Genomic DNA, 16,991 nt, shown 5'->3' on the forward strand with positions numbered 1-16,991 from the left:
GAGTGGCTTCTTTAATCTACCTGTTAAACTGGCCATAGATGGATAGAATTTAGAACAAAAATTCTTGGGAAAATTTTTACGAAAATTCTCGAATATTCTCAGATCATTTGAATGTTTGAAAGATTTCTTTTGCATTTAATTTTATTTTTGAATAAGTAGACTTTACCAAACAAAAACCACATACACTGTTGGAAATTAATTTGTTCAAGAAATAATTTCCATCCTGTCCCTTTGATCTTTCTCATCACTGCGGTCAAAAGTGACTGTTGATTTGACGCCACTAATGATTACAAAAACTAACTTTCTTAGAACATTCTTTCCCTAAAGTTGGCCATAGATGGATTGACTCTTGGGCCGTTCAGCAGGGACCAGCAGAGATACGATCCATCTATGGCCAGGCTGGTTGTACTGAAGTCGATCCATCTGTGGGCAGGCTGGTTGTACTGAAGTGGATCCATCTATGGCCAGGCTGGTTGTACTGAAGTCGATCCATCGGTGGGCAGGCTGGTTGTACTGAAGTCGATCCATCTGTGGCCAGGCTGGTTGTACTGAAGTGGATCCATCTGTGGGCAGGCTGGTTGTACTGAAGTCGATCCATCTATGGCCAGGCTGGTTGTACTGAAGTGGATCCATCTGTGGCCAGGCTGGTTGTACTGAAGTGGATCCATCTGTGGCCAGGCTGGTTGTACTGAAGTGGATCCATCTGTGGGCAGGCTGGTTGTACTGAAGTTGATCCATCAATGGCCTGGCTGGTTGTAGTGCAGTTGATCCATCAATGGCCAGGCTGGTTGTAGTGCAGTCGATCCATCTGTGGGAAGGCTGGTTGTACTGAAGTCGATCAATCCATGGGCGGCAAGCTGGTTGTACTGAAGTCGATCCATCTCTGGGCAGGCTGGTTGTACTGAAGTTGATCCATCCGTGGCCAAGCTGGTTGTACTGAAGTTGATCCATCTGTGGGCAGGCTGGTTGTACTGAAGTCGATCCATCTGTGGGCAGGCTGGTTGTACTGAAGTCGATCCATCTGTGGGCAGGCTGGTTGTACTGAAGTCGATCCATCTGTGGGCAGGCTGGTTGTACTGAAGTCGATCCATCTGTGGGCAGGCTGGTTGTACTGAAGTTGATCCATCTCTGGGCAGGCTGGTTGTACTGAAGTTGATCCATCCATGGGCGGCAGGCTGGTTGTACTGAAGTTGATCAGTCGAACAGGAAACAGCCTGTCAGATTTTTTTTTTTGATGCGATTACTGCCAGCGGCTATAGCAAGGAAAGCTTCCCCCAAGGCGAGGGAATCGAGCAATTTTATTTCCTTCTACCCATGGTGGAAGGAAAGAAAATTGCATAATCTATGGGGTGTTTTAGAATTTCCGTTTGAGATTCTGCCCATCTATGGCCAGCTTTAGCTCCTAAATTGGACTTGCTGGGTGTTTTTCTGCAACAATTTGCAACCCGCTATTCATAGTTTGAGGACATTCATGTCTGATTTGTGACTGTTTTCTATTGTATGTGTCTTGCGCAGTACAAGCCTATTCTGTTATACAAACCAAGATACTAGTGAAGGCTAAACGGTTAATGAGGAGGTCGATCGGTTCTGGGGTGTGTGTGTGTGGGCATTTTTTGCCATGTATATATTTGTTTTTATTAACACTCTTGTCTCAGAGGAGCTGTTTGAACCTCCCTCCAAGTGTCTGCTTTTTATTAAGGCTGCTAATTATTGCAGCACGCCCCCGCACTGATTACCATTCTGAAGAATGAGGTCATAGGCCTGGCTCTGCCCCTCCAATTGATGCTGTTCAGTAGATAACACGGTTTGTGTCTCCCACATACAGTATCTCTGTGACTTGCTGTCCCATGGGACTAGATAAAACCCGAATTCATCTTCCGTACAAGGCCATGTAGACCCATGCTTGTTAATGGAGAGCCATGTCTTGTCATTGCACAGTCCTTTTCTACAATGGAGGCCGTGCTCTATTATCAGTACCATCTGCTGTGTCTTTTTTTTTTTTTCTTTCAAGCTTTATATAAAACACATTAAACATTATCAGCGTGTGACTGGGCTTCAGTCTTTTTTTTTTTAATGAACGATGTTCAGAGACCCCGGAATCTGAGCAGAGATTTAATGAACATCGGGCTAGCTTGTGCCTTGCAGTAGTCCTGCAGCTTTGATAAGTTTTGTGGCCATCAATGGGAAAAATGCAATTAGCCGATACAGGCAAGGGTGGAACTGCAGGGGTTGTGGAGCGTACATCTGTAACATGGCCCATGGCGTCTTATTTGGGTCAGCATCACAAGCGTACCTGTGCTGTCAAGTTAAAGTGAAAACTACACTGCATGTGAGGACCACAAAACAAAAACACTATTTAATCCATTTCTAATACTAAAACCATCTCCCTCATCCACCCATGTCTCCATGCTTCGTTTTGCTGTGAAATCAGTTTGAAAAACACCCCTCTAGCATTTTTTTCTGTGGCCATCTTGAGAAAGGGTAGATCATACATGTAGCAATTGCTTCCTGGAATCCATCTGCCTAGCTCAGGCATGCAGGCAGGAGTGTGTGCTTTAACTGAGAAAGCCCCTCCTCCATTTATAAAAACTCCTGGGAAGTATGACATCATTTGCCTAGGCCTGGAAACCAGGAAGTAACTGAAGAAAATTAAGAAATTAAGAAAAAAAAACAAAAACTTTAAAACAGGAAAATATATAATTTTTACTTATCTATTTACTAATGATCGCAGCATAGGGATTAAAAATAATCAATTTTGATTGAGAGAGTGATGTTCTGCTTTATGGCTCCATTCACACCTGAGTGTATTGTTTTTAGGATTTTTTTTTTTAAAGCTTTTTCCAGGCACTTTTTTGCAGGTGTTTGGAGGAAGGCATTGACCTCTAACAAAAACGCTTGTATTCTGCCAAAAAAAGAAGCTCATGTACTTTTTTTGAGCTTCAGGCGTTTTGCTTCAGGCGACAAATCGCTCATATGTGATCAGGGGCCATTGAAATAAATGGGATTTTGCTTGTTGGGCGTTTTGAGACTTCAGAGATGATCGTTTTTATGAGCTGAGGTGTGAAAAGGGCCTTAAAGTGGAGTTCCAGTCTCCTAGCCAAAATGAGCAGCGCTAGCAAACATAAACTAAACACAAGAATGAGACAAAATAAATATTTGGTGTTAGAGAAAAATGTCCATGCAAAAGCCCGTGGAAAGAACAAGTGTCAAGCACTCTCTCATGAAGGACAGACAGGTGCGCTTGTGCACTACCGACCACCACCATGCGAAATGGCCTCTCACCTCCAGAGCACTGATTGTAAGCATATATCAAACGGGCAATCACTGGACGAACATCCACAAATGTAAGGGAAGACAGCTCTACTCCACCGCACCTTAAGCAATATATGTCCCTGGATACGGCTCTGGACTGCTGCTCCACTCAGGACCCTGTACCCATACACCAGTGAAGAGATCCTTCCTCACTGGTGTATGGGTACAGGGTCCTGAGTGGAGCAGCAGTCCAGAGCCGTATCCAGGGACATATATTGCTTAAGGTGCGGTGGAGTAGAGCTGTCTTCCCTTACATTTGTGGATGTTCGTCCAGTGATTGCCCGTTTGATATATGCTTACAATCAGTGCTCTGGAGGTGAGAGGCCATTTCGCATGGTGGTGGTCGGTAGTGCACAAGCGCACCTGTCTGTCCTTCATGAGAGAGTGCTTGACACTTGTTCTTTCCACGGGCTTTTGCATGGACATTTTTCTCTAACACCAAATATTTATTTTGTCTCATTCTTGTGTTTAGTTTATGTTTGCTAGCGCTGCTCTATTTTATGTTATAGATTTTACACGGGTGTTTGTTGACCTGAGAGTGCAGCTGCTTCATGTGAATTTTAAATATCTTTTTGCGCTGATATTATCCCTGTTACTGTATCCTAGCCAAAATGATCCTAATCACATCATTGAGATTGTTGTAATTCACCATAACTGCAATGGATAGAGCTGGCCATGTTCACATTATAATGACTTACTATATAAGGATTTCTCTTTTCTCCATCGATTCCGGGTGCGGCCATGGAGGATGTGGGCAGCTGAAGCAAGCCTGGCTTAATTTCCTGGATTTTGTGCAGCTGGCATCCCAGCATGCACTTTACAATCTCGCGCCTGCACAGTAATGACACTGCGGGCATGCTTTGTTACATTCAGGAAATCTCAAGACTTTTGGGATCAATGACAAAAATGTTTGACTTGTCATGCGCTCCAATGTGAATGAGGCTTAGCTAATAATCATGAACGAAAATGTGTGAGCTTCTCTCCCATATTTTCAAAGAAAAGTAATCTGTACTTTAAAATTATATCCCTCTATTGTGTGTACTGGGGGGGGGGGGGTGGAAGGGGGTGAGGGAGGAGTGTGTCTCTACCCTCCAATCAGCTCTCGGAGCTCTCCTCACTGAGCTCTGCAGTGTGTAACTTCAGCTCTCACCCCTTTCTTTCTGACAGCTTTATAAATTCTACACCTTGAAGTAGGGATTGACCGATTATCGGCAAAGCTGATTTATCGAGGGCCGATATGCACTTTTCCCGATATATCGGAATCGGCCCCAGAGGTTACCGACATTGCCGATATTTCGGGAAAGTGCATATACCAGAGTAATGCCTGCAGCTAGAGGCATCACCCTGGTACCGGCGGCCATAGCCAACAGTCGGCTGTCTTGTAATGACAACAAATGCGGCTGAGAAGCTGCTCGGCTGTCATTACCAGAACCCCCCCGCCGCCTTCTGCAGCTCGCCCGGATCTCCCGTCCCCCCCGGGAGACCCGGGCAACCAGCCTCTACGGCCGACAAATACCCGGTCAAAGCCGTATTCGGCTCTGATTGTATCTCCATGCAAAAACCTGGAAGTGATGTCATGAGTGACATCACTTCCGGGTACTCGGCGGCGCCGAATTCAAAGAAATGGAGACCTGGTCAGGCGGTGGCGGTGAAGGTAGGATTCCCGGTGGGACAGGAGAGCTGGGAGAGCCGCAGAAGGTGGCAGGGGGGTCCCCTCCCGCTCCTTGGAATGACAGCCGAGCAGCTTCTCAGCCACATCGGTTGTCATTACAAGACCGCTGACCGCCAGCTATGGACACCGGTACCGGGGTGATGCCGCTAGCTGCAGGCATCACCCCGGTTCAAGCACTTTCCTGAAATATCAGCAATATCGGTAAATCAAAAGGCCGATTCTGATATATCGTGGAAAGTGCATATCGGCCTTCGATATATCGGCTGTGCCGATTATCGGTCGATCTCGAAAATATTCATAAAAATGTAAGTGTTACACTTTCCTTTTTAAAGTAAATCCCCTTTGCTGCCTATTTTTTTCTTCGCCCCATTCACATCAGTGCGATTTAACAGGTCGTATCGCATGTCAAATTGCAGCCTATTGCCGGCAATAGGAGAGTCCCAATTGGTGCAACGCTGACTTTGCGGCTCTGCACCGATTTCCAAAAGTACTTCCTGCACTACTTTTGGCAGCTTCGGGGGCGATTTCAGTAGACATTTATGTATGAAGCTGCACAGATGTCTTTAAAGTTGCCCTCAAAGTCAGACTGAAATGCGGCTTTGAAATAGTATGATTTCAGATGAACTCGCACAATTTCAAAGCTGTGTTCAGTGTGAACGAGGGCTTCCTCTCATTTCCTCACTGCTGGAAGCAAGAAGCTGTGTGTAATATCCAAGATGCAACTTGGAACTCACTCAGGACTAAGGATGGCCATACTTTTTCTTTTCTTCAAACACTGGTTTCAATCCATCTACGGCTGGCTTAAGGACTGTCTTCCAGCCCCCCACATGACAGCGATAGATGCCTGAGCAGCCAATTACCAAGAATCAGTACTGTCTTATTAAAGAAAAGGGAGTTTCTGACATGGTCACCCATATCCAGAAGCACCAGAATTGTTACTTAGATTTCCAGGTATATGGAGTAGCTGAGAAGAAAAGCGAAAATATAAAAGATGTGAGTATAAGGCAGGCCAGAGATCAGCCTTTTTCAACCAGGGTGCCTTGAGGTTTCTTCAGGGGGGTGCCTTGGCAAAATGCCTTAAAATTACCCAAAAATTGTTTACAAGCCAGCGTATGGATGAAGGCTGCTTTTTAGTTACACTAATGGCGCTTTTCCACTGCATGGTACGGATCAGTTTGGCTCGGTTTGGCGCTTTTCCACTGCATGGTACGTGTTAGAACGGTTCGATACGGTTTGGTACAGCGGCGCTTTTCCACTACATGGTACGGCGTCGGTACGGCTCGCTTGAACAGTACTACCTCGGTTGGGGTTCCAAGCAGGCCGTACCGGTACCATATCCCACAATCCTTTGCATGCAGCATTGATTGTCACTACTAGCCACTGATTGGTCAGAGAATCGTTGTAATCCCACCCACTTACTACTAAGTACTACAACAGTGGAAAAGCAAACCAAGCCGAGTAGAGCCTATACAGTGCTGAAAGGTGCCGACTCGTACCACGCAGTGGAAAAGCAAACCGAGCCGAGCTGGGCCAAGCAGTGCCGAGTGGAGCCGAGCCGGTACTTGGCAGTGGAAAAGTGCAATAAGTCACAGGTTTTCATTGTGCACCATTACAAACTTCTAGCTGCCAGCAATGTCTGCATAGCATCCTTGTTTTAACCCTCTCCTGTCCCTCTCAGTCAGTGGTGGGGTCACATTAGCAGAGTGATGGAGAAACATTGGAAAACTAGTCAGTACCAGTTTGCAAAAGTATATTTGCTTTGGAAGAATAAATCGCCTCCAATGTTGGGTGTCCTACTTGGACTTGTGGATGTTGCTGCATTACGCAAAACTATTAGAATTGTTTTTACATTTTAGAATGGGTTGCCTTGAGACTGTCCATAATGTTTTAGAGGGTTCCTCAAGATGGTCCATATTTGATAAAGGGTGCCTGGACTAAAAAAAAGGTTGAGAAACACTGCCATAGACAATGCAATTTTCTTTCCTTCCACCACGGGTTGCAGAAAATCACTCGAATATGTGATTAGTAAAGCCTCGTACACACGCATCGATAGTTGGCCGTGAATTTTCGGCCAACGTCCGATCGGCTGATTTTCCGTCAGTCAGTACAGATTTCGGCAGACAAAAATCTGATGAGCAAGACTGGGCATGCTCAGAAGAAAGAACACACGGAAAGTAAACCAGCACATGACATCACTTCTGAAGTTGGTTTTTGTTGGCCGAGAAAATTCGTGTGCAGTCTAGGCACATTCCAACCAACACAACAACACTGGACAAAAGACGGCCGATCGTTCGGCCGACAATCATTGCGTGTGTGCGAGGCATAACACTTTAGGCTTAAAAAACAAAACAAAACCTGGAAGCCGATTTGGTTTCTCTGCAGAGCTGCACCAGATTTTGCACTCTCCAGTTTTAGTAAATCAACCCTATAATGTTGCTCACCATGTTGTGATTGCGGTGTATCACCAAGGAAATCTTCTCCATGAAGCTACCATTGCATGATCCCCAGCTTGTAGTATAAAAGCTGAATAATGGAAACATCTGTAATTAACTTTGAATGGGAATTGTTTGAGTTTTGCTGGTGTCCTTTGATAAAGCCATCACTGGGAATCAGCATGTCTCTGCCTGAACAAAGCTCTGTTCTGCATCAAGAAAAGCAAACATTCTGTTAAATTGAGAGCTCAGTTGTCTTTGTTGCCTGCAAGTATCTCTCTTCTCTCCCGTGAATGATGGTCTATTGTGACGCTGCCACCTGGCAGGCCTGAAGAAAGTCACAATTGTCTGATCCATCCAGGTGAAACGTGAGGCAGTTAAAAACCTTATGGGCAAAACGGCAAACCTGATTATACGAGCGACAGCATTAAATCAGGCATTGCATCTTCCCCACTGGCTGTCATTACCATCGCTGTTCTGTTCGAACATGCTCTGTATAATGCAGGAGAATCCAAGCTCACGTTAATGAGGCAAATTAATAATTATTCAGTTGTGCTTAATGTTTAGTGTAATTAAAAATGTGGGGGGAGGGGTGGGCTGTGGTGATCTGCTTCATAAATGTTAAAAACTTGCGCTGCATGCGTTTTCCGCCCCTGCATGGTAAATTACCTAAGGTTGGCCTTTTAATCAGTATTTTTTTATGTAGTAGGACGACAGTTGTCATCTGATTATAGTAGGTCTGCCCATAACATTGCCATTGATTGGGCTACATCTTTATCCCGCCAGTGTTTGTGTTCCACCATTACCATTCTTTCGGCTGGACCAGATCTTTGACCTGCATGGCCCCTGGTGATTATTTCAACTTTTATGGTTGGTCTAGTGCCTTTTATACCTTAGTTTTCTGAAATGTTTATTTCAGCAGTTTCAGAGTTTGCTGTAAAATGTATTTGCCACACAGCGTATATTATCGTATGTTATTGCCAGAACAGGAAGAGTAGAGATGAAACCTTTTAATGGGATACTTGTTTTAGTAAGGGTTTTTTCGCATTGGCTTTCCACCCGGCGGACTCCACTTTGATCGACTCGCTGAGCAGGCGGACAACAGGTCAGTTTCTGCTCACTGTGTGGAGAGGGACTGGTAAGAGCCCCGCTCTCCTCTATGGGAGATCGGATGAAAACAGACTGCCTGTCTGTTCATCTGATCCAATCCTCCAGACGGATGGAAAATAGGGTTAACATCCGTCTGGATTTCACGGACAGGTTCAGAGAGCAGCGGGTGTCAGCGGACAGGTCACCGCTGAGATCCACCGCCCCATAGAGGTGCATGGAATGTCCGATCAGGTCGGCCTGGAAAAAGGACAGGCGGGCCTGATTGGAAAGCCCTTGTGAAATGTAAATGAACTGTTAAGGGAGGGTTCTCCTCGACGCTCCTTTTATGTCTTATGGACAGGAAGCAAAGAAGCAATCTTCCAGGTGGAACACAGGTGGCCCTAAAGGAAACACTGCAAATAAAGACAAAGAAAGGGGCGCACTAGCCTAGCACATTATCCTCAGCGGGCTTTTTAATAACATAAATTTTAAAATCAGTGGAAACCATGGATCCAGGCTCTGAGGAAGAGGCACGGCCTTGAAACGCGTCAACCCTCCGTCTCCACGAGACATTGGACTTTTATAAAGAGACTGTTCTATGGAATTGAAATGCTGGAATATCACGCATGTTTGTTAGTAGCTGATTTTAAAATTTGTGTTCTTAAAAAGCCCGCTGAGGATAATGCGCTAGGCTGGTGCGCCCCTTTCTTTGTCTTTATTTGCAGTGTTTGGTTGACCACCCCTGGTCGTTGAGGGCAGCAAAGCTTAGCCATAGTGGACGCCAAGTGGAGTTCCGTGTTAGAGGCAGCCTGAAGACCCAGTTCTGAGCGCAAGAGCAGGGTGCTCAGCATCTCTCTTATTGTTTTCGGGGCCCTAAAGGAAAACTTGTATCCAGAAAGAAATAAAATTTGTTCCTTAAACTTTTAAGACGAACTTGGGGGCCATTTTAGGCTTATGCTAATTAAAGAGGCCCTTCCATTTAAATGTTAGGTCTGCTCAATTGAAAATCCCCGAAAATCCCCACTCCTCAAATAGCCTGCAAAGGTGATTTAAAAATAAAGCTGCTGCTTAAAAAGAAATAGCCCCTGGCTTCCAGGAGGCATGGGGTAAAGTCACTGTTCTTCAAAGCTGCCTCATTGGATAGCTGAGTGCTCGAAATTCGATAAAAATGTACTTCCGCCTGCTGCATGGACGTACGCTTGTGGAATTCAAGCACCCAACTATGCCAGGAGACAGCAGTGTGGAATGATTCCATAGCCCGCACCTCATGGAAGCATTAGAAGCCAGGGCCAAGGTAAGTTGTTTTTTATATTTTCATGTAAAAGTCCCTGCATAACTGTGGGGCGACTTCAACACGACTTTCATTGACTTCTGTTAAAGAAGTTATATGCGTGCCACGATGACGTCATTCAGGTATGTCGAGCTTGCGGCAGTGTGAACAACGGCTTATCCTGTATTCTACCTTAGCATTATAGGGCTGCTAGAACAAAGCACATCCAGCAGGCTACTTGTATCATGGTCATGAGATGACATCAGTCCTTTTCCTGGTCAACCCTTGCCATCTTAATATCTACCGCCTGAGTCTCAGGAACCTTCATAGGAAGGATGACACAGGGAAAGCATCTGTGTTCATGTTTTCCATGGCTTTTCTATTGATGATAATTCAAGACTAGCCTTCCACTTGGCAATCCAAGCCTACCAGCACTTTGTGCTTCTGAGCTTTCTTCATATGCCTTAGCTAACCTGTCGCTTTTTAATTGGTTTCCAAAAGGCCATACTTGCATATTAGAAATCGGTGGAATTCCGAAGGTCTGCTTTGACATCTGTTGAAATGAAAGTAGGGTTTATAGGCAATGGTAGCCTGGGACCTGGTTAGCACCGCTAGAAAACTGTAATGCACACAGATGTTTAGCAGCTCCTGTGTGCTGTAGTGTAAAATCTCCAACACTTTCCTTCGCCCTGGGAGCTGCATGTTCCTGCATGCATGAGGTCAATCATCAAAGGACAGTGCAAGGTTTGGATAGGAAGAGGAAGTAGAATGGATGTGGAAAGTTTCCACTTAAAATCTTCAGGCCTGACGGCCACTACCTTGCTGTTCTGACCAAAAACGAGCTTGCAGCTTGTCCTGCTGTAGATCCTTGTTTTCTTTTTTTTATTGTCAACGATTTTTATTGGATTTTTAGAAACAAACAGTAATAAAATGTAACAGGGCATAACATACAGATAGCAAAGACTTCCAAGATTGCATGCAGCAGGCAGGATTTTTAACACCACTACAGAAGCGCAAACAGACATACATAGCATTTAAAGTGATACGTTCTTGAGGTTCTCTTGCGCTAAAGGTGCCAATAATGGCCGACAATAAATTCATATTAATTTAAATTCATGATATTATTTCAAAAGTTGAATACAATTTTTTATATATAATATTTAAAAAATTCTTTTGGCCAAGTGCATCCTGCATTTTCAGTTTTGGCACCAAAATTTCCATTCAGTGCACCTCTAGTGCCAACAAGACCAACTTGAAGTCCACTGTGCTCAGCCAGTGGTATGGGAAGCCTCATTACCATGCAAAGGCTAACGCATTTCAAGGGTCAAGCCCTCTTCTTCAGAGCCAAAGTACCTTGATACATTGGCTTTTATAGACTTGAGTTTAGGGGCTTTGGCAAAAAAAAAATGCCAAAAGCTCCTAAACTCCAGCTTAGGAGCTGCCAGTGTAGGCTAGTGTGCATGAAGCCTAATAGTATCTGAGTTCTGACTGCTAGTCTCATGAGATTTGGGGTGAAATTTGGTGAAGATATTGTGTTGAGCACTGTTCTCCTTACTGGAGAGAATGTTGTACATGAGGACATGCAGTGCAAGGATCCCTCTGCTTCATTCTGTGGATCTGTACTTTCTGCACCTCTACTGCTGTATATTGATTATTACCCCACCCGGGGCTGTCCTGGGGAAGCAATGTTCTTCTACTTCACCAGCATGGTCAGCTCCACACAGACAGTGCAGAACCGAGCATGGTAAGTCAATAACCTGAAAAATATCCACTTCAGGCAGCCCACAATGCCAAGCCAGTGACTGGTCTTTTGCCCTCTGTTTGCTTTATTTGGGTTTGGCATCCACTGTACAGGTATTTAAGGAAAACAAATTATCATAATGTGTTGTATTTAGAGTGTTGGGAGCCACATTTGAGGTCATCTAAGGCTACGTTCACATCTAGGCGTTGCTATTTTTACAGGCGTTTTACAGGTGTTTTTCCAGGCATTTTTTTTTTTTGGGTTGACAAGTGACCAGTGAAAAAAATAATCTGCCAAAAAAAAGAAGCTCATGTACTTTTTTGAGCGACTGGCATTCTGCTTAAGGCGACAGAACCCTCAGATGTGAACAGGGGCCGTTGAAATGAATGGGATTTGTCTTGTTGGGCGTTTTTAGAGCTGAGGCTTAAGCCTCGTACACACGTGTCGAAAATCGGCAGGGAATTTTTGTCCGATGACCGGCTTGTTAGTATGATGCTTCCGACAACCGACTCCGACTTTTCGGCTAAAAGAAATCTGTTGTGGAGAGTATAAAATTTTTGTCTGCCGTCCAAAACACGTCCGATTTTCGTGCAGTTAGTACAGATTTCGACAGGGAAAAATCTAATGAGCAAGTCTGGGCATGCTCAGTGAAGAAAGAACACAAAGAAAGCAAACCAACACATGACATCACTTCTGAAGTATAATTTTGTCGGGCGAGAAAATTTGTGTGCAGTCTAGGCACATTCCAACCAACAAAGCACAACTCTGGACAAAAGACGGGCAATCGGTCGGCCGATAATCGTTGCGTGTGTACGAGGCTTTAGGGCAGAAAATCGTCCAAAAACACTTAGATGTGAATGGAGCCCTAATGTAACCGAATACTCAGTGTAAACTAATTTTTGTTTTTTCACATCATCGCTCTTTCTTTTTCTGAATACCTCCCAATAGTGGGTGAAAAACACTTCTTTCTTCTGGTGTCTAAGTGACAAATGCATGCTAGGTCCTGCCGGCTCAGCATGTTTTCCATAACCTATATTGTTTTCTCAGTTGCATTGTATTACTGCTTCTTCTCTCAGCAGCCCAGGACGTGTCAGGTACACCAAGTGTTTTATTAAGACTTGTATGGACAACTGTGATGTTTGGTTTCTCTGTCTCTGATCTGACCTTCTCTCCCATGTTACTGACACAGGTTTATTTTCTCTCCCTTTAGAGAGTTTTGAGGTGACAGTCACCAAAGAAGGTGATAACGGGTTCTTTCTCTCCTCTTATGACTTATTAACCCACTAACTTTTTGGTTCTGAAAACAAAAAAAAATGGGGAATCAGCACTTGGCTCCTTCAGTGCCATACAGCCTGCTGCAGAGCGTTGCTCGCCAGTACTGGCGCTGAAAGGGTTAAACAGAAGATACTCTGATCCCTTTTTATATAATCTTCTGTTTTCATTTTTTTTTTTTTTTTCATTTGGATCATTTTAATTTCTAATTCCAAATGAATTGTTATGTGATGGAAATCCCCATGTTGATTAGAAATATCTAGCGATCAGACATCCATTTCAGGACAGTGATTGGATTAGCTAGGTTGAGGTATGTTTGCTTAGGTTTCAGGATGCCCATAGGTACTATTGTGCGGGAAAGGTTTACAGCACAGCCTGGCCCATATTGATCATTTCACAGAGTTTGGGAATGAATGGGAACACATGCAAGCCAAAGTTTGTGTTTTTGTTGTTATCAAGTCCTGTCGTCTATTTTATTATTATTTTTATTTATTTATTTTTTTTAAATCTGTGCTGCCTGCACTAACCAGTCCTAATTCTAGCTGTCAATTTCTGTTGTTCATTGCAAAATGGGACAGAAATTGGTTGCTGCAGACAGCACAGATATTCCTTTACTCTTTTATAGACGCTGTTGAGTTACAGAATAGATGGGGAATTACATAATCCTATTAAAAAAAAAAGATGCTTCATTTACGTTAGTGTTCCATGAAATTCAGAAAGGAATGAATTCCTCATATAAAGTTAGTAAACAGAGCCAGGCAGATCTATGCCAGTGGTCTCCAAACTGGCCCGCAGGCCAGATGTGGCCCTTCGTTTACTTTTTTTCCTGGACCTTCGCAAACTTTTTTTTTTTCGGGCCCTTTGCATACTTTTTTTTTCGGGCCCTTTGCATACTTTTTTTTCGGGCCCTTTGCATACTTTTTTTTCGGGCCCTTTGCATACTTTTTTTTCGGGCCCTTTGCATACTTTTTTTTCGGGCCCTTTGCATACTTTTTTTCGGGCCCTTTGCATACTTTTTTTCGGGCCCTTTTGGCGCTTTTCCACTGCATGGAACTGTACCGGTTCGGCACGCTTTTGTGCTTTTCCACTGCGGTACCGCATGGTATAGGGTCGGAACGGTTCGGTTCGGTACGGTATAGGTTTGCTTTTCCACTGCATGGAACCGAACGGTACGGTACGGCTCTGAAAAAACAGTACCTACTCGATTGTGGTTCCAACAGGTACCAAACTGGTACCATATCCCACAATCCTTTGCATGCAGTCACTACTAGCCACTGATTGGTCAGAGAATCACACCCACCCCGTTGTTATCCCACCCACTTAACTTTAGTACTACTTTAGTGGAAAAGCAAACCTATACCGTACCCAACCGTTCCGACACTATACCATGCGGTACCGCAGTGGAAAAGCAAACCGGGCCAAGCAGGGCCGAGTAGAGCCGAGCCGGTACTTGCAGTGGAAAAGTGCCATATGTAATATGAAACCTATTCGGCTATATTTGATAGACTAACAACATGACCCCAAACACCAGCTAATACTTATTAAGCAGTTACAGCTGTTTTTTCTTTTGTTTTTTTTTTTTTTGTTTTTTTTTTTCATTTTGAGATAAAAGTTTTACATAAAAAGAAAAACATAAAAACTGACCATTGTTCACACTCTTGTCAATGGTAAATGGTTTGTCTCATCCTTGTAGCTGCTTTATCTGCAGGAGAGCTTGTTCTTTTGAAAAACAGACTTACTGGCAGGATCAGGCTGGCAGGATCTGTCTCTAAGCTAATGAGAAGTGAGAGAGCCTCAGTTCTCATGCACTTCGCTGGATCAAGATCAGGCTCAGGTAAGCAGAAGTGTGGGTTGGAGGGGTGAAGCTGCTCACAGGTTTTTGTGTTTTTAACCTTCATGCATAGAATGCATGAAGGTAAAAAAAAAAAAACCTAATTCATTGACGGACACAGCTCCTGATATTAATAACCATTGAGTTATACTGCCCCCCTACAGGAGTAGGGCACTAGGCAGAAAATTATATTCTGGCTACTCCCATGGGCAGCCCTATGGGGTATACTCCCTCTCTCTGCTATAGCCACTCAGTTTTTTTGTTTTTTGCCTAGTCAGGAATAAAGACCTATTTCCTTGCTGGGATCTTTGGTCCTGGCAAAAAAATTTTAGATAGAAAATATTTTTCTCTTACGTCCTCCGACAGTCGCCGCCTCTTCATATTCGTCACATATGGGGTATTAGACTTTGCTCCGAAGGAGTAGCTAGGCAACAGAATATGTTAACAATAAAGCTTTAACATATCCCACCCTCAAGGGGTGGTCCCCTCAGTCAATACCCTCCTACTTCCTGCAACCATATCTCAGTTTTAATGTCTAGCTTGTCAGGAGTGGCTGGCTCTCTCTGTGCTGGGACTTTTTGTCCCAGACTCTTTCTTCTTTTTAATATTTTATTTGAGTTTTTTCTCTACCTTTACTTAGCTGTTGTTTTTGTCAGCATTAGTTAGTTCTTCGGACGAAGAGGATCATGCGGACTGGGTCTCGGGCTGATCCCCCTGATCGCAGGTCGTGGGTCAGTGGCTTCCCAGTCTGCCATCGAGCGTTCAGCCAGGTAACGCTCCTGGCACGGTGAACGACCCATCCCTGTTCGGTGCAGGGATGTTTGGTGAGGTGGCTACCTCACCGGACGCTGTGCGGTTTCTTAACCGCCATTGTGGGCGTCTTGAATTGCGACTCTCCCTGCCTCATGTGCAGCGGCTTGTTCGCCTGTGCGGGTTCCCCACGCCATATGAGGTAAGTGTGTCTATGTGGGGACCTGTCTGTCTGGGGGGGGTCTCAGTCTGGGACTGTGTAACCTGCCTTTACATCACACTGCTTGTCTCCCTATCTCTCGGCTGCATGCTGTGGGCTGCAAGGGGGGGGGGAGCTGTATGACACTGTGTGTGTCAGGCTGGGCAGTGTGGGAAGCTGTGTGCTGTGGGGCATGTTTTTAATGGCATGTTGGGGCATATACAGCGATCGCTGCGGCGATCTAACATGTATCCATATAATGGGATGAAATTGTGTGTGTTTTTATGCACTGTGGAGCGGCGGTTTCGGCGCCAAACGACGCCATTTTACCGGCGCCCGCTCCGGCCGCATGGTTTACATGCACGGCGGCCATTTTCTTGTAGCCTCCATAGGCTTACATAGAGCGCCCTGGCAGCATCACTTCCTTTTTCCTGGAACACCGGTCGAGGCAGCAGCAGCAGCGGGGTCTCCTCAGGTTTTATCCTTCTATTCCTGTTGTCCATTGCCTGTATTCAGTCTGTATATTCCCTGTGGGGGTCTCATTGTGCCTGAGTGTGTGCGGTGGGCTGCGCTTACCGCGCTTGCTGAAAGGGGGCAGTTAACCCTTGGTTGTCTGGCGTACAGGGGCAATGGATTCTCAGGAGGGCAAGTTTCCCACAGTATTGGTGGAAAGCCAGGGGACCGCTGTTTCCCCCCCAGGGGGGGATTTAGCCACTATTGTGGCTGGCCTTGCTGCCCAGGTGCAAATGCTGGTGGCTGCTCAATCTACTAAACGGCCCAGAGTTACTCTGTCCTCCGATTCTGAGGGTGAAGGTGATGGGGCTGTTCTGGCAGGGACCTCCCTATCGGGGTCCCGCTCCTCTCTTGATCTAGTGGGGTCTGAGGTAGAGGCTGAGGTTGAGGGGGTTGATAATTCTCCCCCTGGCTCGCCTGAAGAGCTTGCAATCATGGATGAGTTGATTGCTTCCATTAAGCAGACGCTACGTTTGCAGGACGAAGTGTGTCCCCCCGCTGCCTTGGCGGCTTATGGGACGCAGAGAAAACGCAGGACGCCGCAGGTTTTTCCCTGCAATGCTGATTTTCAGCGCGCGGTAAAGGATCAATGGCGCGATCTGCGCAAACCTTTTGCGGTACCAAGTAAATTCAAGCTGCGTTATCCTTTCTCCCCTGCCACTGATGAACGGTGGTGTGTGCCTCCACCAGTGGATCATGCAATTGCGGTTTTGAACAAAGCCACTGCGATTCCTGCAGAGGGATCCCCTGTTTTCCGTGATGCCACGGATAGGAGACTGGAGTCTCTTGCCCGTCATACTTATTCTGTTACGGGTTCTATGCTTAAAGCTCTATTTGCTTCTCTCATGGCGGCCCAGGCGATCGCAAGTTGGACGCAGATGCTTAGGCGCGTCCTAGTGGCCGATTCGGC

The 16,991-nt window shown here is 45.2% G+C and overlaps 1 protein-coding gene across 4 annotated transcripts in view; it reads left to right on the plus strand.

The window, feature by feature from the left end:
- Positions 1 to 16,991, plus strand: part of CLSTN1 (calsyntenin 1) — a 191,454-nt gene that overhangs the window by 79,099 nt on the left and 95,364 nt on the right. For 2 of the 4 annotated variants that reach the window (XM_082274509.1, XM_082274511.1), the window contains exon 3: positions 12,727 to 12,756. The exons of the other annotated variants lie outside the window; for them this stretch is intronic. In XM_082274509.1, the coding sequence (XP_082130635.1) occupies positions 12,727 to 12,756 (30 nt within the window). The remainder of the gene's footprint in view (positions 1 to 12,726; positions 12,757 to 16,991) is intronic. 4 annotated transcript variants of the gene reach the window in all.

The sequence above is a fragment of the Pelophylax lessonae genome, assembly GCF_965119305.1.
Source record: "Pelophylax lessonae genome assembly, chromosome: 12".
NCBI classification, from domain to species: domain Eukaryota; kingdom Metazoa; phylum Chordata; class Amphibia; order Anura; family Ranidae; genus Pelophylax; species Pelophylax lessonae.